This window comes from Camelus dromedarius, chromosome 17 (assembly GCF_036321535.1).
Source record: "Camelus dromedarius isolate mCamDro1 chromosome 17, mCamDro1.pat, whole genome shotgun sequence".
Lineage (NCBI taxonomy): Eukaryota > Metazoa > Chordata > Mammalia > Artiodactyla > Camelidae > Camelus > Camelus dromedarius.
The window spans coordinates 2,387,979-2,413,572 of record NC_087452.1 but is presented as its reverse complement, the minus strand read 5'-3'; the positions used below and the strand labels follow the sequence as shown (position 1 = coordinate 2,413,572).

The 25,594-nt window shown below is 54.9% G+C and overlaps 1 protein-coding gene and 2 long non-coding RNA genes across 8 annotated transcripts in view; 2 read left to right on the top strand and 1 right to left on the bottom strand.

Annotated features, from left to right (window-relative positions):
- The first annotated feature begins 959 nt into the window (after nt 1-959).
- On the top strand, nt 960-8,368 carry LOC135323323 (uncharacterized). Of its 2 annotated transcripts, XR_010384751.1 has the most exons (3): nt 960-1,161; nt 3,105-6,711; nt 7,118-8,368. It is a non-coding gene; the product is annotated as an uncharacterized LOC135323323 (long non-coding RNA). The 2 variants fall into 2 exon arrangements; XR_010384750.1 differs by having other exon boundaries at nt 3,105-8,368.
- On the bottom strand, nt 5,628-12,301 carry LOC116158305 (uncharacterized). The gene is made up of 2 exons (XR_004142629.2): nt 12,045-12,301; nt 5,628-7,377 (listed from the first exon to the last, which is right to left on the bottom strand). It is a non-coding gene; the product is annotated as an uncharacterized LOC116158305 (long non-coding RNA).
- The window catches only part of NUP210 (nucleoporin 210), an 87,437-nt gene continuing 72,837 nt past the window's right edge, over nt 10,995-25,594 (top strand). For 2 of the 5 annotated variants that reach the window (XM_064496190.1, XM_064496188.1), the window contains exons 1-3: nt 10,997-11,234; nt 23,738-23,874; nt 25,177-25,308. In XM_064496190.1, the coding sequence (XP_064352260.1) occupies nt 11,062-11,234; nt 23,738-23,874; nt 25,177-25,308 (442 nt within the window). In that variant the 5' untranslated portion in view covers nt 10,997-11,061. Of the gene's footprint in view, nt 11,235-14,972; nt 15,094-23,737; nt 23,875-25,176; nt 25,309-25,594 lie in introns of those variants that run through there. The other 3 variants (XM_064496192.1, XM_064496191.1, XM_064496189.1) reach the window with 3 other exon arrangements.

Here is a 25,594-nt window from a genome sequence, read left to right as displayed (position 1 = left end):
CTCTGTGTTCTGGAAGAGACGGTGTAAATGAGTGTGATTCCTCCATGAACGTTTGGCAGGACAGCCCCAGAGAAGCCTTTCTGACCATGAACGTTTGGCAGGACAGCCCCAGAGAAGCCTTTCTGACCATGAACGTTTGGCAGGACAGCCCCAGAGAAGCCTTTCTGACCATGAACGTTTGGCAGGACAGCCCCAGAGAAGCCTTTCTGACCATGAACGTTTGGCAGGACAGCCCCAGAGAAGCCTTTCTGACCATGAACGTTTGGCAGGACAGCCCCAGAGAAGCTTTTCTGACCGGGGCTTTTCTCTGTGGGAAAGTTTTTTTAATTACAAATTTAATTTTTTTTTAACAGTTTAAAGATCATTCAGATGTTAAAATTTCTTTTTGTGTCCATTTCAGTAACTTGTGATTTTCAAGGAATTTGTTAGTTTCATCTAGGTTGTCAAATTTATTAGCATGACGTTGTTCATAATGTTGAATATTTTAACACTTCGTTTCAGTAGACGAAAAAGTAAATGAAACATCAGTAAGGATAGAGAATATTTAAACGAGACTATCAACAAACTGTCCTAACTGATATTTATAGACTATGACAGCGAACATTTGCAGAACACACATTCTTTTCAAGTAGTCATGAAATATTCACTGCATATAGTCCACATGCTGGACTATAAAAGAACTCTCAAAAATCATGTTAAATTAGGTGTTAATAAAGATAAGCTACTTTCCACACCCATTAGGATGGATACTATTTTTAAAAGCTCAGAAAGTAACAAGTGTTGGCAAGGACGTAGAGAAATTGGAACTTTCGTGCATTGCTGGTGGGAATGTAAAATGGTGCAGCCACTGTGAAAAACAGGATGGCCGTTCCTCAAAAAATAGAACATAGAATTACCATATGACCTGGCAAGTCCACTTCTGGGCATGTACCCAAAACAATTGAAAGCAAGGTCTCAAAGAGGTATTTTTCCACCTCTGTGCACAGTAGTACTGTTCACAGCAGCCAGAAGGTGGAAGCAGCCCAGGTGTCCAGCAACAGATGATGGATAAACTAAATGTAGTCTCTCCAGGCAGCGGAATACTGTTCAGCCTGTAAAAGGAAGGAAGCTCTGCCACTTGCTGCAACACGGATGAACCTTGAGGACGCCACGCTCAGTAAAGTAAGCCCGTCCCAAAGAGATGCATACGTGTAATTCTCCCTATAGGTGGTGCCTAGAGGAGTCAAATTCCTAGAGACAGAAAGTAGGATGGTGGGGGCCGGGGGCTGGGAGAGGGGGGGTTAGTGCTTGATGGGGACAGAGTTTCTGTTTGGAAGATGCAGTCGTTCGTTCTGGGGACGGATGGTGGTGATGGTGGTGATGGCTGCACAACAGTGTGAGTGGACTTAGTGCCCCTGAACTGGGCACTTAAAGGTGGTTAAGAAGATGATACTTGTGACGTATCTTTACCACAAGTAACAATAAAAAGCTAACTAACCACAAAGTCTCAGAAATATTTGAAAGTCAAACAGTCCACTTTTGAAGAAGCCGTGAATAAAAAACTAGGTCACGAGGGAAGTTTGGGGATCTGCTGAGCTGAAGAGAGTGAAGCCAGCCGTTCCCAGTGTGAGCAAAACCTGGGAGCAGGGCTTGGAGGAGGTGAGTAGCTCTTGTGATGGTTGATTTTTACGTGTCCGAGCGACTGGGCCTCGGGGCACCCAGACGTTTGGTCAGTGTTGTTTGTGGGTGGGATTAGCACTTGAATCGGTGGACTAGGAGAAGTAAATTGCCCTCCCTGATGTGGGCCAGTCAGCTGAAGACCTGCAGAGAATGAAAGGGAACTTTGTCTGCCTGAAGTCATCCTCCGCCGAGCTGAGACGTCACCTCGGTCCTCTCCTGCCCTGGGACCAGAACTTAGCCCGTGGGTCCCTGGGTCTTGGCCTGCAGCATCGTCCCTCCTCTGTCCCCAGCTTGCAGACTGCAGAAATTGGGATTGTGCAAGCTGTTCCTGATAATAACCGTGTTTAGACACACGCACACACGTGTGTACACACGCCTGCAGGTCCTACTCTGTTTCTCTGGAGATCCCTGATTCATACAGCTCTGAAGAGCCCGGCAGAAAGGAGGGAAGGTGTGCGATCAGCTCTCAAGGGCAGGGAGGAGGCTGGGATGACGTGGTCCAGGCCCTGCAGCCAGGAGGGGAAGAGCCAGGCCTGGAGTGCAGACAGTCAGGCTCTGGAGTCTGGGCCTTGACCCTCCAGCCCAGCGATGTCTGTGCGTCTCCCCTTCCCCCCGAAGCCTGCGTCAAGCTTGCAGGGGAGCAGCGGAGGGGGAGAGGTGGAGGTCAGACCCTGAGGGGTACTCCCAGGGCAGAATTCAGGCCAGGGCATGGAGGGAAGGTACAGGAAGGCACATTTGGGCTGACGTGGGGCAGAGGAGAAGCAGCTGGCTTGGATGGTGATGAGCCCTCTGCCCCTGGAGGTGCTTGGGGACCAAGTCCGACAGTTCCTTGTCTGCTGTCTCAGTCACAACCTCTCACACGTTCGAGCCAGGATTTAATAGACACTCTTCAAGGAGCGATCACGTTCTATCTAATCTATCCTGTGTCGTTAAAAGATGATGACTATTCCCGAGTCGTAATTTTCTGGTCATTGGTCTAAAGACCGTGAAGAGACATTACACAGGAATGTGACGTGTCTGAAAAGGAATAATGAAGTCAGCAAACAAAGTGCCCTTGCCCTCGGGTAGGTGGAGAGGGCGTTCTGACCTCACCTGGGTCCCAGCCCCCAAGCACAGGAACGGCGTGCATCCGGGCCAGGCTCCAGGTCAGGCTCCGTGGGGCCACGGGCGTGTCACCCTCCCTGCCTCTCCAGGTCTCAGTGTGCTCAGTGTCCGTAAGGTGGGAACGGTAACAAGAGAGTGCACTTGGGTCATTTTGTTGGGGGTGGGGATTAAGTTTATTTGTTTGTTTTTAATGGAGATATTGGGGATTGAACTCAGGACCTCATGCATGCTAAGCACACGCTCTTACCGCTGAGCTGTGCCCTCCCCTCTGCGCTTGGGCCCCTTGAAAACACTTTCCCGTTTGCTGTACCTAGTGCCTTTTTTTTTTTTTTTTTTCTGAGGATGAAAAGATCCCAGGTGAAAATGGCGTGTGAAAAGTCAAAAGCTGAGGTGCACCTGGAGCCAGACTTCCTCCTGCCCTGGAGGAAAAGAACCTGATTTTTAAAGTCCCAGTTTCTCAGGATGCTGGCCCTTTGGCTTCCAAGCTCAGCCCACTTTTGCTGAAAGACACACCCAGTTCTGGGGCAGGCAGGCATCTCATCCCACCTCAGGGGTCAGAAACTGGCGTTTGAGAACAACAGAACACTTCCCAACAGCTCCTGGCCACGCTTTTGAGTTTTGGGGGATGACTGATACCCTTGCGTGGGCGTGTCCCTGAGCCGACCTGAGCACAATCAGAGTGCGACTAATCAGTGCAGAAGAAATACAGATGGATCCAGTTCCTGTTTGCATGGACACCACACTCAGAGTGAGAACAAAAACAGGACGTGAGTTCTAATTTAAAAATACATATATATGTCATTGAGAATACTTTTAGCAGTGGCCTGGATGTTAGGAGAACTGGGTTTTACTTCTTACTCTGCCCGCCAAGTGGTCATGTGACCTTTTGAGAAGCCACTTGCCTTGCTCAGTTTCCAGATCTGTGAAATGGGCTTGGTTTCACTTACCTGCTCTGAAATAACAGAAAATGTATATACTGACGTCTGCCCTCAGTTCCTGGCGCAGAGCTCCCCAAACCCTTTCAGTTTCCTAAGTGATAGAAGAAGGAGGAGCATCTTTTGTTCTAGTGTTTGGCTCCTGACCCCAGTTCCTCACAGAGCTCTCAAATCCCTTGGAATTTCCTGGGTGCTAGGAGTGTGTTTTGGTCTAAAGACCTGATGCTTGGGGGACTCCTGCATGGGGGCTGGTTGTCAGGAAGACCAAGCTGTGATTAGAATCTGGGAATTCTCAGCCCCTCCCTCTCACCTCTGGGCAGGGAAGGGGCTGGGGATTGACTTAATGGTCAGTCATGCCTATGTAATGAAGTTTGCATAAAAATCCCCAAAGGATGGGGTTCACATAGTTCCAGGTTGGCAAACACATCCACGTCCCAGGAGGATGGCACACCCACCTCCACGGGGACAGGACCCCCCCAGACCTCACGGTCGGGATCACTTTGTCTGGTTCTTCCTCTGTATCCTTTATAACACCCTTTCTAATAAATTGGCGGTGTAAGTGATTGTTTCCTGGAGTTCTGTGAGCCATTCTAACACATTATCGAACCGCAGGAGGAACCTCAGTTTAGACGTGGTCCTTCAGAAGTATAGGTGACAAACAGAACTCAAACCCCTTAAATTCTGGGACCTGAAGTGCTCTCTCTAGGCCTGGAGTGTAAGTGACACATGATATTTGTATTTCTGTGTCTCACTTACTTAACATGATCATCGCTAGGTCTGTCCATGTTGCAGCAAATGGCATCATTTCATTCCTTTTTGTGGCTGCATAGTATTCCATTGTATACATATACCACAGCTTCTTTATCCAATCATCTGTCAATGGACATTTACGTTGTTTCATAGTTACATGTTCATTTATAACATGGAGTTCCTCACAGCGTCTAATGCACACATCTGGGACAAAGATTCAGTTAATAACACATGTGGCATGTTTACGACGGTGCTTAGAACAGCCTGTATTCAAGTATTAATTCCACCAGGAGCCCCTGACTCATCATGAGACAAAAGCACCTACTCAGATTTCTTCAATTTGAATTGTTTGCCAATATTTAAAAATCAGGGTATTTTATATAAAATCTAGATTTGTCATTTCTTTTGGAAAATCAGAAGCCCTGGCAACACTGGACTCAGAGTTCCCATGGTAATCAGTGATATGCTGGAGATGAGTGGAGGCCATCTCTTACAAGAAGGATTTGCAACCTCTACAGTTTGCCACAGTCTCCGCCACTCCCTATCGTGACTCCCTGCCAGCTTTATGTTACACATAAATAAAACTCACACGCAGGAAACAAAATCCATTTTAGGAAACTCATTTCACACACAGTCGTGCCCACACAGGAATCAAGAGGAACTTTAGGTTTTTCCAAAACTTTCCTTCAAGGTCCCTGAAGGGGAAGCCATGGCTGTTCTGTCAACCTTGCTGTAGCCTTCAGGTTGCCTGTCCCCCACCTGAGACTCCTGTCAGAAGGTGGGTGACTCTCCAGGAGACACCCCAGTCTCCCTGCCTGCCCGTGGAGCAGGTTTAATCACGTAAGAGACCAGCCAGGTGTGTTTAGCTGAACTGCAGACCACATCACAACATTTACATCATAAAGGTACAGTTAGACTGTGGTAAACTGGAGTGTCCCTTAAGTCACAACCTGGCTTGACCGGATAATTTAGGTTCTGACGTTTTGCATCCATTAGAAACTTAAATGAGCTCAAAATTTAATTAATTGGGGGGCGGTGTCTTTTCTGCCATTTTTACCCCATAGGCCCTGAACACTTCTTACAGTACTGAGAAAGGCAGTGTCCGGGAGGGGAAGTTTCCCCTCTCCCCCTCAGCGTTCCTGTGGCTGGGCTAACAATAAAGTCAACACAAGGCACATGAACAGGAGAAAAAGAAGCAAATTTTAATTCGTACTCCAGGAGGTCTCATAGAAATGGGACCTAAGAAGTGGCCAAAAGAGGCAGCTTTTATATTTTTTGGATAAAGAAATGGTAAATTTGTGAGGAACTGACAGGACAGAGGAGCTGAGGCTTTGGGTGCTTAATTAGGGAAGAATCTAAACGGAGTTTGGGTTTGGGGTGGTAAGTTACAGAAGTAGCAGGTTTGATTATACAGACTCTTGGCCCTGAACACCCTGTTTCTGGCAGTAAGGGTGTCCTGCCTCCTGAGAGATTTATGTCTTGCTCTCGGGGAGACAGGGAGGAGGGTCAGAGTGTCCCTCTGTGTCAGCTATTCCTTAAGTAACTTTAATTCAAAATAACCAATATGCCACTGAGGCATATTTGAGGGCGGCCTGCCCTGGGCCCCGACAGCAGAGAGCACCCTTATTTGAGACTCCTTAGTTCCTCTTCTACCATTATTATCTCGGGAAAAAAGATAAGTTGGGTGAGAATGAATCCAAACTCTCCACCAGCTGAAAATTAGAATTACTGGAATATGGTGTTCGAGTCCGTCTGTGGAGAGCTGAAGAAATAAGTCCGAAAAGAGTCACAGATCAATGAACAGTTCCCAGAAGAGAAAATCCAAATGGCCAACCCACGTGAGAGGATCTGTGCACCCTTTTCAATAACCAGGGAAATGCATATTAAAACAGCAACACGCTGTCTTTTCTCACGGATCAGATCAGCACAACTTTCCTGTATCAAGTCTGAGCGAAGGTGGAGGAAACGAGCTCTCATGCTGCTGGTGGAAGTGTAAATTGCTTCAGCCAATCCGGGGAGCTTTTTGGATGAGATGCCTGCAGGCCCTTGTTGGAAATCGTTGAGACCAGATGTGTTTCAGAACTTTTTGTTTCTGTTCATTTGTTTGTGTGTTTTTTAGGTTTGAAAGGTAGAAGGTGTGGAAACCATTTTTACTTCACCACTTCCAGTGAGCTCAGAAGCAGCGCTTTGATTTCTCTGCAGTAGAATGTGAATATTCACACGAAAAGGGCTGATATAGACCTTAAATAGCCTCAACCCATAGGTTAGTTTTCAGGGTCAAAGGGCGTTGTTGCAAACCTACGGGAAAAAGTGGTTTTAGAGGGTTCTGGGGGGGGTTTCGGAGTCATGGGGAGGGATCTTGGATCTGTGCTGAGTAAACCTGTGTCTTCTGTGACCTAGCAGATCACGTCTAAGTCCATTCCTTAGAATGCGGGACTTGAACTTTTCTGAGCACAATCCCCAGTAAGAAACACAGTTCACCTGCAACCCAGCTCACATGTATTTGTATGAGTGAAACAGGAGCTTCATGAAACAGCGTCTGCCCTTCCCGCGGAGCGGGGTTGGGGGACGTCCTCTGATGTCTTCTACTTCCTGTTTCTCTTTTTGAGTCTTTAACACGTACTGGGCACAATTCTAAGCATTCTTTCCAATATTTCATTTTTTTTAAGTGGTTGGATTACAACAAAAGACAAGTAACCCAATTAAAAAATGGGCAAAGGACCTGAAGAGTCGTTTTTGTGAAGAAGATATACAAATGGCCAATAAAGACATGGGAAGATGTCCAGCATCGTCAGCCTCCAAGGAAATGTGGATGAAAACCACAGTACCACTGCACACCTCCTGGGTCGCTCACGTAATGGACGGACAGGCAGCACCAATGGCGGGGAGGATGTCGGCGGTCCGCCCTGTTAGGTTTAGTGTTTGGAGCCTGTGAATTAAACCAAGAAAGGGCAGATTAGCAAGGAAAAGGACAGTTTTATTCATGTATGTACATGGGGTTCACAGAAAAATGTGAACCTCTTAATAGCTAAAGACTTAATAGGGGAGACAAGGGGAAGAGCTTGTACAGGAAGAACAGCGGACGAGAAATAAGAAGGTTGTGACCATGTTTGTTTGAGCAGGTGCGAGGGGTCTGGTGCTCGGCCGTCTCCCTGTGGAACAGCGACCCACTGCAGGCGCGAGCTCTGAGCCTTCGGCGGGAAGCAGCGCCTGCTGGAACTTAATGGCATCCCTTCGTCTCATCGTGTTTATTTTACGGCTACTTCTATTTCGGCAGCTGATACTGGTTTTCTATTTACAGAGGTGACAGAGTTTCCTTCTTAAATACTTTGATTTAAAGACAGACAGGAACTCGCAGTACAGGTGGGAGCCAGATACTGTAAGGTTTTTCAGAGCCTTAGGAAATGAGACGTGTGGAGGGCGCCAACAGAAGTCGTTTCCCCGCCGTGTTTATTTATCAGGTAGACAGATCTGGGCTCCCTGCCACCCAGAGGGGCTCTGGGTCTGGGGCGGCACGGCCTGCTCAGGTCACGGCCCACTGTCTCCTTGAATCTCAGACAAAGAGCTTGATACCCAGAGAAGGGGGCACAGGAGGGTGGAAACAGAGCGCACAGGGAAGGCGGGCTCCGCTTCGACCCTGGGTCCCAGACACGGCCCCTTACCAGGATGGCGGGCAACTGAAAATGGGGGAGGGGGCGGGGTTAAGGACAACATAAAGGGGAAAATCTCAAGTGAGGAAATGTCCTATCTACCATTTTGTTGCTTCCCATGGGTGGTTCTCTGCTGGGGAAATTTCCTTACTACCTTAAATTAAGCACACCGGCGGCCAGCAAGCTGGGCCTACCCAGATTACTTGTTAGCTCTGTTTCTGTGTTTCCTTTTTTGTTTGTGTAATTAAACTTATTTAAATATTTTTTTAATATGTATGTATTTTTAATGGAGGCACTGGGGATTGAACCCAGGACCTTGTGCATGCTGAGCATGCGCTCTGCCGCTGAGCTATTTCTCCCCCACCTACTGTCTCGTAGACGATTGGAACTTCACACACACTTTAAAGGAATAATACAGAGAGACGCCATACACAGTCTTTCCAGTCCCCCCATGGCGACTTCCTGCAGAACCGTATGGCAACACTGCAGCGAGGACGTTAGCACAGACACTAACCTTCCAGCCCCACAGGGGTTTCACGTGTTGTCCTTTTTCAGCCACAAGACCCCCCACCCCCACCCGGTCTGGCCGCACCCCTGTCAGTCACTCACCTGTTCTCCGTTTCTGTAATTTTGCCATTGCAAGAATATATATAAACGGAATTATGCGATGTGTAACCTTAGGCGATTGGCTCCCCCCCACACACACACACTCAGCACAATTTCTTGCAGACTCGAGTTGCTGAGTGTCAGTAGTTTGTTCCTTTCTTGCTGGGTAGCATCCTGTGTGGATGGACCAAGGCTGTTTGACCAGCACCCGTCGAAGATCTCTGCGTTCTTTCCAGTTTGGGGTTACTATGAATAAAGCTGCTTTGAACATTTTATGTATCAGCTTTTGTGCAAATGTAAGTTTCCACGTCTGTGGGGTGAATGTTCCAGAGTGTGGGTGTGTGTTTTAATAAATTAATTGCATTCGTTTACAACCGAGATGTTTCACCTACAAACCCACGTTACCGATTTCTCCTCAATCATCAGAAGATATGGAAAGCTGGGTCTGTAGGAACTCACAACCCCAGTGGGCCAGAGAGCTTCAGACCCCTGACACCCTGCCTGGCCCCTTGTATTTGCTTGTCTGCTGGGTAGGGCGCCCGCTCTGCCGGATGAAGCGGGCAGAATTGGAACGTGAGTTATACCATGATTTTTAAGTGTACACACACACACACACACACACACACACACCACACCACACATTTGCCTGCACAGGTGTGAAATCTCTCTGGAAGTACACTTAAGCAGGAAACACTGGTTGCCTATGGGAAGAGTATTGAGTGAGGGGACAGTAAGGGGGAGTCACTTTTACTATGCTCCCTTTTAAGTCTTTTTTAGCTTAAACCATCTATTCTTTACTAAAAATGAGTCAGTAGAACACGCCCCCAGGAGCAGGAAGCCCTCCTCACAGACCCCCCTCTGGGCTGCTTTCTCTGCACAGCTCTCCTTTCTTTGGACTGGAGAACCCATTGGAATGTTCCTGTCGGCGCACCTGGTTCCACACAGGGGAGAGCCCAGCGCGGAGACCTCTAGCGATTTCCCCTGGTCTGGGGCCTTCAGGCTTTGAGGGTGACGTCCCGACACCCTTCATCACCATCCAAAAGCCCCATGACTCTTGAGAGGCAGGCTCAGACCACCTGGGCCTCTCTGAAGCCCACTGAGGTGTCTCTGCTCAGCCCAGGGGCCACCTCCTTCAAGAAGCCTCTCCCAGCCGGGCTGAAATTCAGCTTCTCCCTCCTCTCACGCGCGAGCATCAACGTGCCTCCACGGTTACAATTCGGGGTGCACTTCCGGGACCCTTCCCACGGGCTGGGGCTCTAGCCTTGACCCCGCCGGTTTCCCTCTCGCTAGGCCGGTCCCTCCACCCAGCAGACTAACATTTTAAGGGCACTGGTGCACCAGGTACCCGCCGAGCCCACCCCCTCGTGTAATTCATGACAAAGACAACTGCAGACCCGAGAGCACAACCTGTAGGCTGAATTTAAGAGCCAAGATTTGCGCGCGCAGCATTCAGTGGTGCCGAACGTTCTCTCGGGGGCGAGGGCAGTGTGCGCTCTGGCAGCGTTGGAGCCCTAAGTCTGCCCTTCGGGTAACCTCCCTATGGCTTCCGGAAGACAGTGGGTGCCGTGCAGAGAACAAGGGCTTTGGGATCGGAGAGCCCCAGTGTCGCCCTTCGTGGCCGAGTGGTCTTCAGGCCAACTCGCCGTGTTTCCTCCTGGACAACTGGGGATCTAGACGCCTCCCAGGCAAGGATGGGAGGAGGAAGCACCCACGGGGCCCTCAGTGCTTCAGCAGGTCGCTTGGGCCCCTCTTCTGGAAATCCTGGGCCGGGGCATCGGCGCTCCGCCTTCCAGGTTTGCTGGGTGCCTGTCCCTCTGTGCGTTGACTCCCCTGCTTAAGGTCTTGGGCGCCTAGTAGACTCGTTTGTTGGGCCCTGGCCGGGCTCATTCGCAGGAGGCGCAGAGCAGGGCTGAATGAACGACTGTGGGGTGGCTGAGAGGCTGCATATCCGGGGGCAGTGCCGCCGGAGAGTCTGAAACCAAACCGCGGGGTACGAGTGTGGAGGCCAGAAAGCCGTACCGGGCTTCCCGCGTGTCCTAGGGATGCCCTGCGGGCGCGCGCTCCACCCCTGCTTCCCCGCCCACGGGGGCTCGAGCGCGCGCCCCAGCCCCTCCCTCCGCCCCGCGGGGCCCCGGGGCCGGGGGGTGGGGTCGCCGCGAGCCCAGCCCCCTCAGTTCCCGCGCTCGGGCCTCGCGGGGGGCCAGGAAGTGGCCCGAGGCCGCGGCCCTCGCCCCGCCCCCTCCCCCCTCCCGCGCTTATCACCTGCCGGCCGGGCGCGCGCGGGCGGGGACGAAGGGCGCGAGGGGGAGCGCGCGGGCGGCCGAGCGCCGGGTCGCGAGAGGTGAAGCGCGGCGAGGATGGCAGCGCGGGGCCGGGGGCTGCGGCCACTGCTGCTCGCGCTCTGGGGGCTGCTGGCGCTGGGCCCCAGCGCGCCGGCGGCCAAGCTCAACATCCCCAAAGTGCTGCTGCCCTTCACGCGGGCTACGCGTGTGAACTTCACGCTGGAGGCCTCGGAGGGCTGCTACCGCTGGTGAGGCGCCGGGCCGGGGCGGGAGGCGGGCCTCGGGCGCGCCGCAGGTGCGCGGGCGCGGGGAGGAGGCCGGGCACGGCCAGGGCGGGTCTGGCGGGGCCTGCGGTGCGCGGCCTTCAGGCCGGGCCGGCGCGGGTAGGCTGGGAGCCGCGCGTCCCCGACAGGCCGGCGCGCAGCAGGTGCGCCGGCGCGCGCTTCCGGGCGCCGGGTTGGCGGCCAGGGGGCCGCGGCCGGGGCGGCTGGTCGCGCGTGACCGGGCGGCGTGCGCGCGGGTCGCCCTCACTGCGCATGGCGCCGCCGGGGCCTCCGCGGCGCTCCGGCGGGAGGGGAGCCTGCCGGTGGGCGCGCAGGCGGGCAGAGGGCAGAGGGCAGAGGGCAGAGGGGGCCCATCGGCCCGCAGGACTCGGCGGAGGGCCTGCCTGGCCCCGGTCTTCAGGGAGGATCTTCTGCGGGAGGGAGAGGGTCGCCCCGGAGCTGCTGGGCCCTGCGTGCGGCCCCGCGTGGTCTCACCGCCTTCCCAGTCCAGGCTCCGGGAGAGGCGGTCAGGGCCCTGCAGAGCCGCAGGCTGGAGACGCTGCATTCTCGAACGTGCCTGGTGTCGGGGACTCATCCGTGGCGCCGGACTGGTGTGGGAGCTGGGCGTGGGGAGAAGCGGGGAAGGTGTGTGTGGGAGTCCAGTCATACGGCTGAGCGTCTTTGGGAGAAACGCAAGCCTTTGATGAAAGGTCTTTCAGAGGAAAGTCTAGGTTTTTAACAGATGAGAAACCCGTTTTACAGACGAGAGATGCAAGGTAGTGGTTGGTGACTCACCCCAGGTTGCCGCGATTCCTGGTGTCCTGGAAGAACTCAGGAATTCTACACCCATTGTGGGGGCTGTGATCTGGGACCTCCAGGAACTAGTGAAACTAGGGGTTCCCCCACCCCCACTTCCCAAGGTAGCTGGACAGGGAGATGTGGTCCAGCCCCGCCATCCTTTGGACGGAGAAGAAGCGGCCTCTGGGCCTCGCACCCAGCAGGTTCCCTCCCAGCAGGGCGGAGGCAGTGCCGGGTGTGTCGAGGCCCTGCCACCACTCACCGCCCCCGCCTTAGAGGTGAAAAGGAGGGGTCCTCCCCCCACGCACGCTACACCCTTACTCCTCCCTTTTGTTCCCTGTTTCAAGGCTGGTTAGCGTTTAGCAAGGTGTGACCACATTACAGAGAACCGAGCGTGCGTTCAGTGTGTCAGGATAGTAACCTGTGCACAGAGGCAGCCTGGTACCTGGAGCTCAGGCCACATTCTTCCTTGCTTGCACTGCAAGCACCTGGTTTTTTTTTTCCCCTAAGACCACCTCCTGAAACACGGACAGGCCGTGTCAGCCAAAGGCACTTTTTTTTTTAATTGAAGTATAGTCAGTTCGCAATGTGTGAATCTCTGGTGTACAGCATAATGTCCCAGTCATGCATGTACGTACATATATTCGTTTTCACATTCTTTTTCATTGTAGGTTACTACAAGATGTTGACTATGGTTTCCTGTCCTATACAGTATGAACTTGTTGTTTACCTATTTTATATATAGTAGTTAGTATTTGCAAATCTGGAACTCCCAGTTTATCCCTTCCCAGCCCCCTTTTCCCCCTAGTAACCATGTTTGTTTACTATGTCTGTGAGCCTGTTTCTGTTTTGTAGATAAGTCCATTAGTGTCTTGTTTTTACTTTCTTCCCAATGTATTTTGGATTTAGTGCCTTCAGCATCTGAAGGGTCATATTTTTTCTGGTTTGATGTCAGAGGCTGATTGTTGCTTTAAGTTTTCTGTATCACTGTCCAGGGCCCTGTCTGGTGCGAGGACATCAGCTGTTAGTTGGTACTTTGCAGAGGATCGTGTTCCTTCTCTGGTTGGAGTGGTCTGTTCTTTGGTACCATGAGGGCAAGGAAGGAAGCTGGCTGTTGAGCAGCTGGCTTTAGATGGCCCCCTGTGGATGGATTTGTATGCTACTTCCTCTGAGATTCTAAAGCTGGCTTTTTTTTTTTCTTGAAGTAACAGCCTTTTTTCCTTTTTTTCTAAGTGCATTTTCTTTTCTGAGAAGAGCTGATGGATTTTAATTTACTTGAACAGCTTCCTAGGAGGAAGGGGAAAAACATGCCTAATCTCTGATGCAGCAGAGGAGTGCTAAGTACCTTATAACTTGCTTTAAATTTGATCCAGTTTTTTCTTTGTTTTTTTTTGTTTCTGCAAACGTGTGATGCTTACCTTAAGTGTCTCGGAGGAGGTGTTTGGCGGTTGTGATTTCCCCTTTAACTTCACAGGAGAATCTTCTGTCAATCAAGCATTGGAAGCGTGCTCTGTATTTTTGGTAGGCCGTTCCTGGCTCAGTCATGTATTGCTTTAGTTTTTTGAAGAGCCTCCTCTGGAGGGTTTAAGAGTGGGTGTGCAGACGGCTCTGTCTCTGCAGTCACATACACCTGGGAGGAAGACAGCCTCTTCTCCCAAGTTCATTGTTAAGACTGGGAGGTGAAGAACAGAAAATTAAACCCCTCCTGGACCTGGGAGGAATTTTTGCTCATCCCTTGAATTGGCAGCTAAGCTCCCAGTTTACTGGCATCACTGCATGCCTGAGCCAGTGGCTTTATGTTTACTTTTCCTGTTTCTCGATTTTACGGCACCAAATAATCGGGCAGTTTTAAGGACAGAGGCCCTCTAGTCAAAGCTACCCACGTTTCAGCCTGAGCCTCAGAGCGGAAGTGTAGGGTGGGACGCTGTGCGGAGTGATGGTCTCGAGTTGAGCACAAGCCTGCGGAGGGCCGGAGCCGCCTGTGCCCTGCTCCCCGCCTCCCCCAGGGGCCGCGGCCTCTGGCTCCTGTGCCGGGCCTGAGCCAGCCCCGCCTCTCACACCCGGCATTGCTGCTTGTGTGACAAGTTCCCGGTTCCTTTCTGATACTTTGTTATTGAACGTGCTCCGTCTTTCGGTAGTTTCTCTTTAACGTGCCCTTTGCGTACTAAAGGGCACTGTAGAGATGGCGGAAGGAAGGAAAGAGAAGTACCATGACCCTTTGACCCTAACACGGCCGGTCACCATTTTGTTTTACTTTTGCTCACTTATTTTGCCCCTCGAAGCTCAAACCTGGCCTTTCGGCCAGTTGGTAAACTCCTTCTCTGCCAACCGCCAGTGCACGTGGAGGCCCGGCTGCTTCTCTCTCTTGCTGCGTGATCTTCGGGTTTCTTCGGCGTCTGAGCGCCGTCCTGCTGGGTGGATGTCCTGTCGTCTGTTTAGGCTTCGCCCTGAGTTGAAGTCCAGGGTGTTCCGGATTCTCTGTCTTGGAGAAACTCAGTGTCGTAGGTTGCTTCCCAGAAGTAGAGCCTGAGACTGGGTTTGGTTGCCGGGGGTTAGTGAGAGGGTGCTCTGCTGGGAAGGGGGGGGGAGCCAGGATGTGGTGGCAGAGAGTCTAGCCCTGGACTGACCCTCGTGACCCCGGGCAAGGAATTGCACTGCAGGTTGCCCTCCCTTGAGAAGCCGCTGAACAAGCTTTGGAATTTTTTCACCCACTGTCAGCCAGCCACTGGCTGCCTCGGAGTGGGGGGCTCCCAGGCCTCTGGGTGAAGCTCCCTGTTGGCCCAAGTCTTTGGGTGAGGAAGGTGGTGGGTGTGAACTGTGAGCGGCGGCCCCCAGCTGGGTGGGGGAGGGCGGGCCTGCCTGGTGAAGGGCATCTGGCAGGGCGTCCGCAGGCCCCACTGTGCCGAGCGGAGCCTGAAGCCTCATCCTCCTCTCCTGGGCCTGAAAGTCCCCCCGGGGCACCGTGGAGCTGCCTGATGCGTTGGCCAGGCTTGGTCCTGAATCAGGGTGACCCCCTCACCGCGGCCCTGGTGCCTCTCCGTCAAAGGTATAAAGATTCTCGGGGAGGCAAGTGGGAGCCCTGTCTGCTCCCCAGGCCCCCAGGGGCACGGCGGGGCTCAGCCTCGGCGTGTGTGCTGAGTGCCAGGCAGCTCAGTTCACCCCACAGTCCCTCTGTACTTGCAGACCATGACTGGGGGAGGTCTGAAGCCATGCGCATCACAGGGTCCCCCTACCTGTCCCCGATCACCCTGCAGCCCTTGGCCAAGTGAGGCTGGGGAGGAGGGGTGAGGTGAAGGGTTTCCTCTGGGGCCTCGGAACTCCTCTGCACACTGAGCAGGGTCGGACCCCCTCCGGCCCCGCTGCCTTCTGCTCAGAGCCTGTGGGGCCAGAGGCTGGGCACATTCTGGAATCTGGACAGGTGAGGCAGCAGGACCTGAGGGAAACTGGAGATTCAGGCTCTGAAATGCAGATTAAAAACTTGCAACGTGGAGGGATAACCTAAAGAGTGGCTTCAATTAAACCAGAGCTGCACCATTCTGCACCCCCTTCATTTGGTCTTCCTACCCGTGTGCAGTGCTGTCCCTGACACCCCGTGGGGGGCCCTGTGTACCCTACCCCACCCCTCTCCTCCCTCCTTCCGCCCTGGGCCTCAGGCAGTGGGCATCTCAGCCAGGGGTCCTATTGGGCACGATTTCTGGCCATTAGAGATTTGAGCAGAGACACCAAAGCCCCCGCAGTGCCAAGGCAGAGCTGGGTCCTGCCTGGTGCCCCAAGACAAGCCCTGATCAACACAGGTGGCTCACAGGTGAGGGCTGGGGACTCAGCTGGCAGTGGATACCTGTGACTCTTCTGGTGAGCCGGGTCCTGGGGCTTGAGCGAGTCGATGAGGCCCCGTGTTCCTAGAGCTCGGGTTTGCTGCGGGAGTTGAGTAATAAACCGAGATGAAGTGAGTGGCTGCATTTCATGTGACAGTGAGTCTGGGACAGCGGCGTGCGGGGACAGGGCTGCTGGGTGGACAGTGCGGTCAGGAGAAGCCTCGCTGGGGCTGAGCAGGCCGAGCAGGGCCCGCCAGTTCGTGGGAGCCGAGGAGGCGCGTGTGCCGGGGGAGGGTTGGCTGGAGGTGAGGTGGGAGAGGTCGGCAGGGACTGGGCCGCAGGCGGAAGACGGGAAGGGGCTGTGGGCTCCGAGCTGGCAGGTTAGCCTGGGCCTGGCTTTCCGCTCGGCACCCCGGCCTGCCGGCTGCCTGCCTCCCAGGTCCCGCGGGGCTGCTGGGGCCTCGCTCAGCCCCCACGCACCGCATGCCCGCAGAGGGAGGCCACAAAGTGTGTGTTCACTGAGTGGGCCTGCCTGGGGTGGGGGGTTCTTCCTGCTTCCTTTGCGGGTCCCCGCTCTGCCCCTCGAGGTGGCTTCCGCTCTGCAGGCCCTGCCTCTGCCCCCACCCACCCTTTCTTTGCACAACCGTCACTTCTCCATTTCCCACTGTCGCTTTCGGGCCTGACCCTCCACGTCCCCGGGTTCCCCGCCCCCCTGCTTGTGAGGAGTGGGGCGAGGCTCCCAGAGCGCCAGACACAGCCAGTGTGTGACAGTAGGAATTTCAAAGCCCACAGCCAGCCTGCTAGAGACCCTCAAATGCCGATATGTTGTTTACTATTTTTTCTTTTAAAAACCTTTTTTGTTAAAATCTGCAGATCATAAAATTAACCAACTTCAGCATTTTTAAGCATCCAGTTCAGTAGCATTAAGCTCACTCACACTGTTGTGTAACCATCACCACCATCCATCTGCAGAACCTTTTCATCTTCCCAAACTGAAAGTCCATCCCCATGAGCCACCAACCCCCCTCCCCGAGCCCCTGCACCCACATTCTAGTTTCCTTAACACCCTATGGTACCTGCCTGTTTCCTTTGCCAGCAGCAGTGTCTCCCCCTCCCCCCAATCTAGTAACATTGTTTTGATTCATTTTTTTTATAGTTTTTACACTAGTGATATAAGGTTTCCTTTTAAAGTACCTTTTCAATAAAGAAGAATCCACTTGAAAGTAAAAAATAAGAAAGATACAAGGGTTACTCGGATGTAACAGATGGGGAGAGACAGGGGCCCAGAAGTGGGGATGGGCTGGCGGATGAGCCGGTGTCCAGGCAGCCGCCCCCGTGGGCGGCCAGAGGCAGGGACTTTGAATGTTGCAGGTGGGGGTGGCAGAGGGAACCAAATGGCAGAATCAGCTTTTCCTGGTAATTCCTTTGCCTGTTTTGCATGTGATTCCCCACTAAGTCCCCAAAACAAATACCTTCTTGGCAAGCATGACTCCCCACTGCATGAATGGGAGCCGTGGGGAGCCACGGCCAGAGCCTCACGGCCAGCTAGCGGCAGAGCCACGTTCACAACCAGGAGGCAGGCTAGAGCCAGCCCGGTCCTGGACGCACAGGGAGACGTGCCCGCCCTTCTCATCCATGGCTGCTTTACCTGGGTCCCTTCAGGAGTGTTTTAGGAAAGCCGATGACATGTTAAGAAGTAGCATTAAGGATGCATGTGGGGCAGGGGGTGATGGGGGAGGAGGGGAGACTTCTGCTGCTGGGGTCTGGCCCCCCCTGTGGACAGCCCAGGTCTGGGGAGGCCTTGGCTCTGTTTTGAACGGTCTGGGTGCCTTTAGCACAAGGGGGAGGGCGGGGCCGTGTCTGGACCAGGGGTCTAGAGCCAGCCCGGCTGACCTGGTTTTCCAGAGACATAACCTTGGGCGTGTTACCTAACATCCATGCAGGGCTTCCCTCCTGTATCCAATACAAGTTTTGATAGGACTGTTGGGGGCAAATGAAATATTTGTGATACACATGATGAGCATGCAATAAATGAAAGCGTTTGGATGAAATTTCACTTGTCTCGTCTCTTCCGACCATAGGTGACAGGAAATTCCACCCAAAGGAGTTTAAATAAAACAGGAACCTTGTTCTGCAACTCGTGAAGCTGAATGCCCCCAGAGTGCATGGTGGGCCTGGTCTCAGTCCTTAGGTCTCAGCCTCGGCCGGGTGGGCCCCTGGGGGAGCAGGCTGATGGTTCCAGCCCCGGAGCCCCAGGCAAGTCTGCAGGGACACATGCCAGGTCTGAACCCCTCCAGCAGGGGGACACATGGGCTTGGGCCTGAATCTTTGCTGGTGGCTCTGAGGATGTCTGCAGTCAGGGGCGGGGCGTGACCTCAGGGATCAGGGTCAGGCTTCGTTCAGGGAAGTGGATGGACAGGTCAGGCACAATGGTGACAATCTAGAAGGACCTATATGCTCTCCTTCCTTTAAAAAGCAAAGTTGTTGTGATCAGACTCTCACCCAGCACCGCGGGGCCCTCTTTTGGGCACCCTTCCTGTTTCCTGGGCCTGCACCTGAGCTGCTTCCTGTGCGCAGCCCTGCAATTAGAGCTTTGCGTCCGTATCCTGTCTACTCCACTCAACCCTTCACAGCATTCCATTTTTATTCCCGTTGTGCAGATGAGGAAACAGGCCCCGAGAGGCTGGCGTGTTTGCTCAGGGGCACACAGCTGGTGAGTGGCAGCACCCTGCTGTCTCAGGCCTTCGCCTTCCCCCAGCTGCTGGCAGCGAGTGAGGCCGTGCCGCCATCACCAAGTGCCCCAGGGGCTGGGGAGAACTCTCAGAGCTCCTCATGTGGGCCTGGGGGTGAGCGGGAGGGGGGCCGACGTGCTGACCGCCCGCCGAGATGCACGGAACAGCAGGTGTGCACGCTGGCAGCACGCACCCTTTGTGAGGAGTGGTGGTTCATTCAAACTGGGGACAACCGAGAGGTATCCAGAGACTGTTCTTTTATTAAAAACAGTGTCCTGAGGGAGTGAGATGGTGAATTTTATGTGTTGCCTTGGCTGGACCATGAGGTGCCCAGTTACTCAGACATTATCCTGGGTGCGTCTGAGGGTGTTTCTGAATGCGATTCCCGTTCAGATTGTTGGACTTTGAGTAAAGCAGATGGCCTGCCACGTGCGGGTGGCCCCGTCGCATCAGCTGAGGCCTCGATAGAACAAAAGGCTGACCCGCCTGCAAGTTAGAGAGAGCTCCTCCTGCCTGACAGCTTCAAGTCTAGGCTGAGGCAGCCGCCCTTGCTGGGTCTCGGGCCAGCCGCCTCTGGCTGTGTCAGTGTTGGCCAGACGTGAGGTGCTCCCGCCTGCTGTCCCCTCCTCCTCCTGCTCTGTCTCTCTGCAGGGCTCGGGGTGCCAGGCAATTAACCATCATGTGTGTAAAGAATGGCCCGTCCTCCCTGCACAAAGAAGGTGCTCCTCAAGATCCTGGAGGCAGAGGCATTCCAGAACTGCACACGTGGCCAGCTCTTCCCTTCCCAGCCCCGGGAGAGGCAGCCTCCATCTCTGGGGCAGCTGCCGGCTTTTTCCAGAGCCGCGGGTGTGGAGACAGCACTTCTGTGGGGCCACGAGGTGACTCGAACAGCAGAAAGTGTCCAGGTTTGGGCTTGGAACACCTGGGTCCTGGCCCTGGCCCTCAGAGGGGCCCTAAACCCACCCCCTCTTCCCTTTGACCTCAGTTTACTTTCCTGGAGGATGAGGGCCCAGCAGCCCTCTCTAAGTTACATCCGGTGTTCGACAGGAGGTTCTTTTATTTAGAAGTTAGAATGATACACAGAGGAACGGAGGATAATAAAATGAACACCTGTATTCCTACCATCAGAACCGGCCGCTGTTGACCGTTTTGGTATTTGTTTCCCGTCTGGCTTTTGGGGGTGAGAAATCACACGTTGCAGGGGAAGCTGCAGCCCCTCCCAGCTCTCACCCCCGCAGCCTCCATTCTGCGTTCGAGTCCTGTGGGTAGCTTTCCCTCTGTAATCCCCGGCACACACTACCAAACGTGCTTCTTCACTGGGTGTTCCCGAACTGCACCACGTCGGGGACACCAGATTCCAGGCCCAAGGAGGGCCAGATGGTCGCAGGATTCTGTGCTTGCTTTGTGCCTCTTAGAGGCACAGCCAAAGCACCCTGGCCTCCAAATGTCCCAGAAGGAGTCAGATAACGGAAAATAAGCCTCTGCTGATAACGGAAACACCGTCCTGGACTGTCCTGAACGCGCTGTGGGGGGTTGGGGTGAGCCGTGCAGCTGCAGGTACGGGTCCTGGAGCCAGTGAGGGGTCGGGGGTGCACCGGGGGGCTCAGTCCTGGCCGTCTGCCGTCTGCTGCCAGCCTTCTCAGCACTGGCGTCTGACTTGAGGTGCTGTCCAGCCCTCTGGCTCCCCTGTGAGGAGGGGGTCTGGGTCCCGTGACCCTATCACAGCATAGGTGAGCAGGTGCAGGTACCTGCGGGCTGGTGTTGGAGTGGCGGCTGCGTCCCCCACGGGGAGCCCCACCTTCTGGCTGGAGCTGGCTGCTGGCCTGAGGGTGGAGTGGGTGCCTCCTTCGCAGGCAGCTGCTTTGGCTGCTCTGTCTTATCTCCAGGCTGCATGAACTGCCCATGTATCTGCCCTGAGTGTGAAGACGTGTGACTTTCTTAAGAGCCACCGAGAGCCCTCAGCACCTGCCGCCTCCCAAGCCAGGCCCTGGCGGGGAGAAGCCGTGCCCTGGAGTGGAGAACCGGGGGGACTGGGGTACCACTCGCCCGCCTGGTGCGACCTACAGCTGCTCACCGCATGCGACTGTGAGCACCGGGAGTGCCGCCGGGGCCATGTGTCGGAAAGATGATATTTGGGTTAAATATATGTGTACTTTCCTTTAATATGGCTTTTAAACATGGACTTGAGAAAAGGCTGTGTTGGCAGAGCACAGAGGTTTTTAGGGCAGGGAAGCTACTCCGTGGGACACGACAGTGGTGGACACGTGCCATCATACAATTGTCTGAACCCCTGAATGTGCAGCCCCGAGGGTGAGCCCTCATGCGCACGATGGCTTCTGGGCGATATTGATGATTCTCGGTGGGTCCGTCAGTTGTGACAGGCGCACCGCTGGTGGGGGGTGTGGATGGTGGAGGCTGTGCGTGGGGGGGAGGGGGGTGTGGGATCGCTCCCTACTTTCCTTTCAATTCTGCTGGGAACCTAAAACTGCTCTAATAAATAAAGCCTATAACTTAATTTCACCTGTTATTTTTTAAAGAGGCTATTGGGGAATTCTAAATGCAAGTTTCAGTATTTCTATTGGACGGGGTGGCGTGGGGCTGTCCCGGACCTGTCCGAGCCCCGCAGCCTGGGAGGCACCATGTGAGGGTGCAGGGCTCCCGGCCAGGCTCCGAGGGTGCAGGCATCGCGGGGGCGGCCGTGGGCGTGGGAGGAGGGCTTCAGAGGACTTGGGGCCTCTTGGACTTGAGCTTGGGCATCCTGCCCTTGTCTGTACTGACTTCTTTACTGGGACTCTGCCTGCGATGAACTCACTGCCCCGAGGGAGCTCCGAGAGAGCTGGTCCTCCCTGTCTTCTTCCTGAGGAGCCTGAGGTTCTGGGGGGCGGGGCAGTGGGGCGGGATTTACAGCCCAGACTGGGAGCCCAGATCCCTGCCTCCCAGGGGCCGTTGAACAAGACACACCACACTGTTTCTCAAAGGTAGGAGCTGCAATCGATGAACTGTCTTATTTTTTCAAATGGACTTTATTTTTTAGAGCAGCTTTGGGTTTATTAAAGAATTGAGCTGAATTTACAGCAATTTCAGCCCCCACATATAGCCCCTCCAGCACCCCCCGAACATTGCCACCAGGTGGTGCATTTGTTACAGTCGATGAACCTCCACGGACACAGTGTTACCACCCAGCATCCATCGTTCACGTTACATGGTTCATGGCTGACGTTCATTCTGCGAGTGTAGACAAAGGTGAAGTGACTTGTCAGAGTAGTTTCACCACCCTAAAAACTTTTTGTGCTGGGCCCGGTTATCCCTCCATCCCCCTGGCATTTAAAAACTTTTTAAAAATTTGGAATAATTTAGATTTCTAGAAGGGTGCTGAGATAATACAAAAGCTCGTGTCTACCCTTCCGCCAGCTTCCCCTGGAGTGAGCATCCTTCCAGGCCAGGAACACTGTGCAGAGGAGGAAATCAGCGTCGGTGCGTGACCTCGCTAACCCGAGACACCGGTGTACTCACCGGGTTCCTCTCTGTCCCTGGAGCGATGCCGTGTTTGTCTCCTTGGTCTGCTCCGATCTGTGTGCCTTTCCTGTTTTGTTCCTGTTTCCACATCAGATTTGTGTGTGCACACGTGCACATGTTGGGGGACGTCTGACGCCCCTTGAAATGATCTTGGAGCAACAGAGCTGCTGCAGGTGATGGCCTGCTGCAAGGCGCGTGTCCCCTCTTCACTGGCTGCGTGTTCCTGTCCCTTTGTTGTCTCCCTGAGTCGCCAAAATGCCCTTTTCTCAGAGGACATCTCCCTGGGAGGGGCCGCAGTGCACTTCCCTGGGGCTCACATTTCTTTCCTCCACCGTAGGGGAGGTCTGGTCTCAGAGTAGAGACCTTGGTCTGTCTCTGGGTGCGTGCCCACGGCGTTAGTGTCACCGAGCATCGTTGGTGTGCTCAGAGAGGCCGCTGTGCCTCCCTGGCCCGGGAACACTCGACCTCGACTTGGATGGAGGTGTCTGTTTGGGTGTGTTTCACACCGTTGGTTTTTTAACACCAGGTTGTTACGGCCAGTTTCCTTCTGAATAACCGAGACACTGATGTGAGTTAAAGCACAGGGAGGGGGCGGCAGCAAGGACTCCGTGCGGGGCGGAAACGTGCCTAGTGCAGCCCTAGGGACTGTGGGTGCCTTCGCTGGGTCCCTCCCACCGTGAACCCACTGGGGACAGCACCACGCTCTGCTCTGTGAGGTGAGAATCCGATGAGAATGTTCGCCTGCTCAGGAGGGTCCAGCAGCTTGTCATCGGCCTCAGTAAAACTGAGCCCCTCACTGTGGCCTCTGGTGCTCCCTGACCTCCACAGCCCCATCTCCTGACCTTCACACCCCCATCTCCTGACCTCTGCACCCCATCTCCTTGAGTCCCAGGCCTCAGATGGCACTGGCCTCCCTGTTCTTGGGGCTGCTGGCTGCTCCCGACCCCAGGCCCCTGCCTGAAACACCGGGTCTTTGGGTAGTGTTCACTGGGGGCCGCCCTCGGAGGAGCTCCGCGAGCAGCGTGTGCCGTGACACCAGGGTCCCTGCCCGCCGCGCGCTTCCGTGCCCCCAGCTGCCTCCACCGTTACCACCGCGTCCTAGACGAGGAACCTCCTGTCTGCTGCGTTCTCCAGCCCAGGACTCCGTGGGGAGCTGTCTCACGGACTTCGTGGCCCATCTGCGCGTTCACCTTCCGCCTTGCCGTGACGCTGGCCCCGAGCGCGCCGGCCGGGGCTCTAGTTCCCGCCCCGTCGGGGAGCCCCACGTTGCGTGGAGCCCACTGGGGCCGCAGGAGGCGGGTACTTGGCCGGCCGGCCTCTCCGGGGCCGCGAGCAGTGCCCCCGCTGGTGGAGTCACTTCCCTCCCGCTCTGCGGACGCGCCTTGTTGGGCGACTGCTGGACCCGGAGGCGTCCCCCAGAGTCCAGGACGCTGTTTGAGGCCCCCGGCGGGTCGTGCAGGGAGGTCCACACGCTCCGGAGGTCGTGCTCCTGTTGGAGGGGCCTCGGCACAGCTGCCCTCCTCCTCTGGGTCTGAAGCCGGGGGAGACGGCCCGCTCTGTCCTGAGGGTCGGGGCCGTAGCCCTGGCTTCTGGTCTCAGAGAATGAATCCTCGTCTTCTCGCCGCAGGTCGTCCACCCGGCCGGAGGTGGCCAGCATCGAGCCGCTGGGCCCGGGCGAGCAGCAGTGCTCCCGGAAGGCGGTGGTGCAGGCCCGCCTGTCCCAGCCCGCGCGCCTGACCAGCATCATCTTCGCAGAGGACATCAGTAAGCGCTTCCGGGGCCCGATGTGGCCCCAGGTGGGGACGGGACGGGGGACGCCCCACTGAGCCCTGGGGCCACGGGGTGGGGGGCGGGGGATGCCGCGGAGCCCAGGCTGGGCTCTCCCTTGTTGGGTGGGAGGATGCCCACAGGAGGGGGACACCAAGCAAGCCGCACACCCCTGGTGCCTCCTGCCAGCACCTTGTGCTGTTTCCCTCCCGAGGGGCAGTTTTCACGTCTGAGTTACCGTCTGTCCCCCAAGCTCCTCTTAGCAGGCATCAGTTCAGAATGAAGAAAGTTGTGCAGCCTTTCACGCCCCCATATATAATTGACCATGTTATTATCATCAAAAGCTAAAAAACCATTTTCTGTCATGTTTTCCCCCACTTAAGATGATAGGCAACACTCCCCGTTTTATTATGAAATTGTATTTTTAACGGCTGAACTGTGTTCTTAACGAGAGGCTGTGCTGTAAGCAGTCCCTTCTGTAGGACGTTTACATTGCTGTCAAATGTTTGTTTTGGTGCCACATAGGAAGATGAATATTTTTATGCAGAGAACAATCTGGGGCTCTTTCAGGCTATTTCCTGCCACGAATAGATTCCCAGCTTCACTGGGTCGCAGCATCCGGGTGTTTTTAAAGCTTTTGGTCAGGGGCTGAGTCGCTGTCTCACAGAGTTTAGAGCACACAGTTATTTTTTTATGGCACCTGGAGATGCTTGGAATGATTTTGTGTCACGTGCTGTTATGTTTACACCTGAGAATTCTCCAGGTAGTGCCACTGACGAATCGTATTGATGAAGCAAATAAAAAAACTCCACGTGCACCTGCACACGCTCGGGATAGTCTGGTGCAAAGACACCAGTGTACACAGGCACGTGCAAACACACAGACTCCGGGTGTAGTTTCCTGATCTCTGTGCGGGGGCTGGCGTTCAGAAGGGCCGCGTCCTTCCAGACGCTAGCGCACCACACCAGAGCCCTCCTCACAGAGCTCAGTGCTTACACCCCCGACAAAACTAGAAATTCTTGGAAGAGGGTTTTGCACGCAGCTTTAACGCTGGTGCTCACGATGGAAAAGTACAGGACGGGTGACTGGTGCCCCTGAAGCCATCTATCCTGGACGCTGAGCTGACCACCAGGCGTGGCTCCTGAGGGTTGACTGGTTCTTCCAGCCCCGTCTTGTGGGGGTGGCTTTGTTGGTTGCCCCGGTCTTTGCTGAAGCCTGAGGCCACCTGACGTGTGAGGCCCTGGAGGTGGGGTTGGCTGTCAGGGCACCGCCCGCTGAGCCTCCCGCCCGCCCCTCCAGCCACCGGCCAGGTCCTGCGCTGTGACGCCATCGTGGACCTCATCCACGGCATCCAGATTGTCTCCACCACCCGCGAGCTCTACCTGGAGGACTCACCACTGGAGCTGAAGATCCAGGCCCTGGACTCTGAAGGTGAGGCTGGCGGCCGGTGGGACCTGTGTCTGCCACCCCTCGTGGGCGGCCTGCTCACCTCCCGTGGGGGGTCTGCTCCGGCCGGGACGGGAACACAAGAGAGGGCGGGACCACCTCAGAGGGATGCCAGGCCCCTGCTGGCATCGAGGTCCCACCTGCTTCTCACGTGCGCTGGCCTTGGCTGTGAGACCTGTGCAGGGACCAGCAGGGTTGAGCACGTCTTTGGGAAGCCGGTGATGGGGGCTGGGAGGGGCTCCAGGGGTCGCCGTGCTGGAAAGCAGAGGCA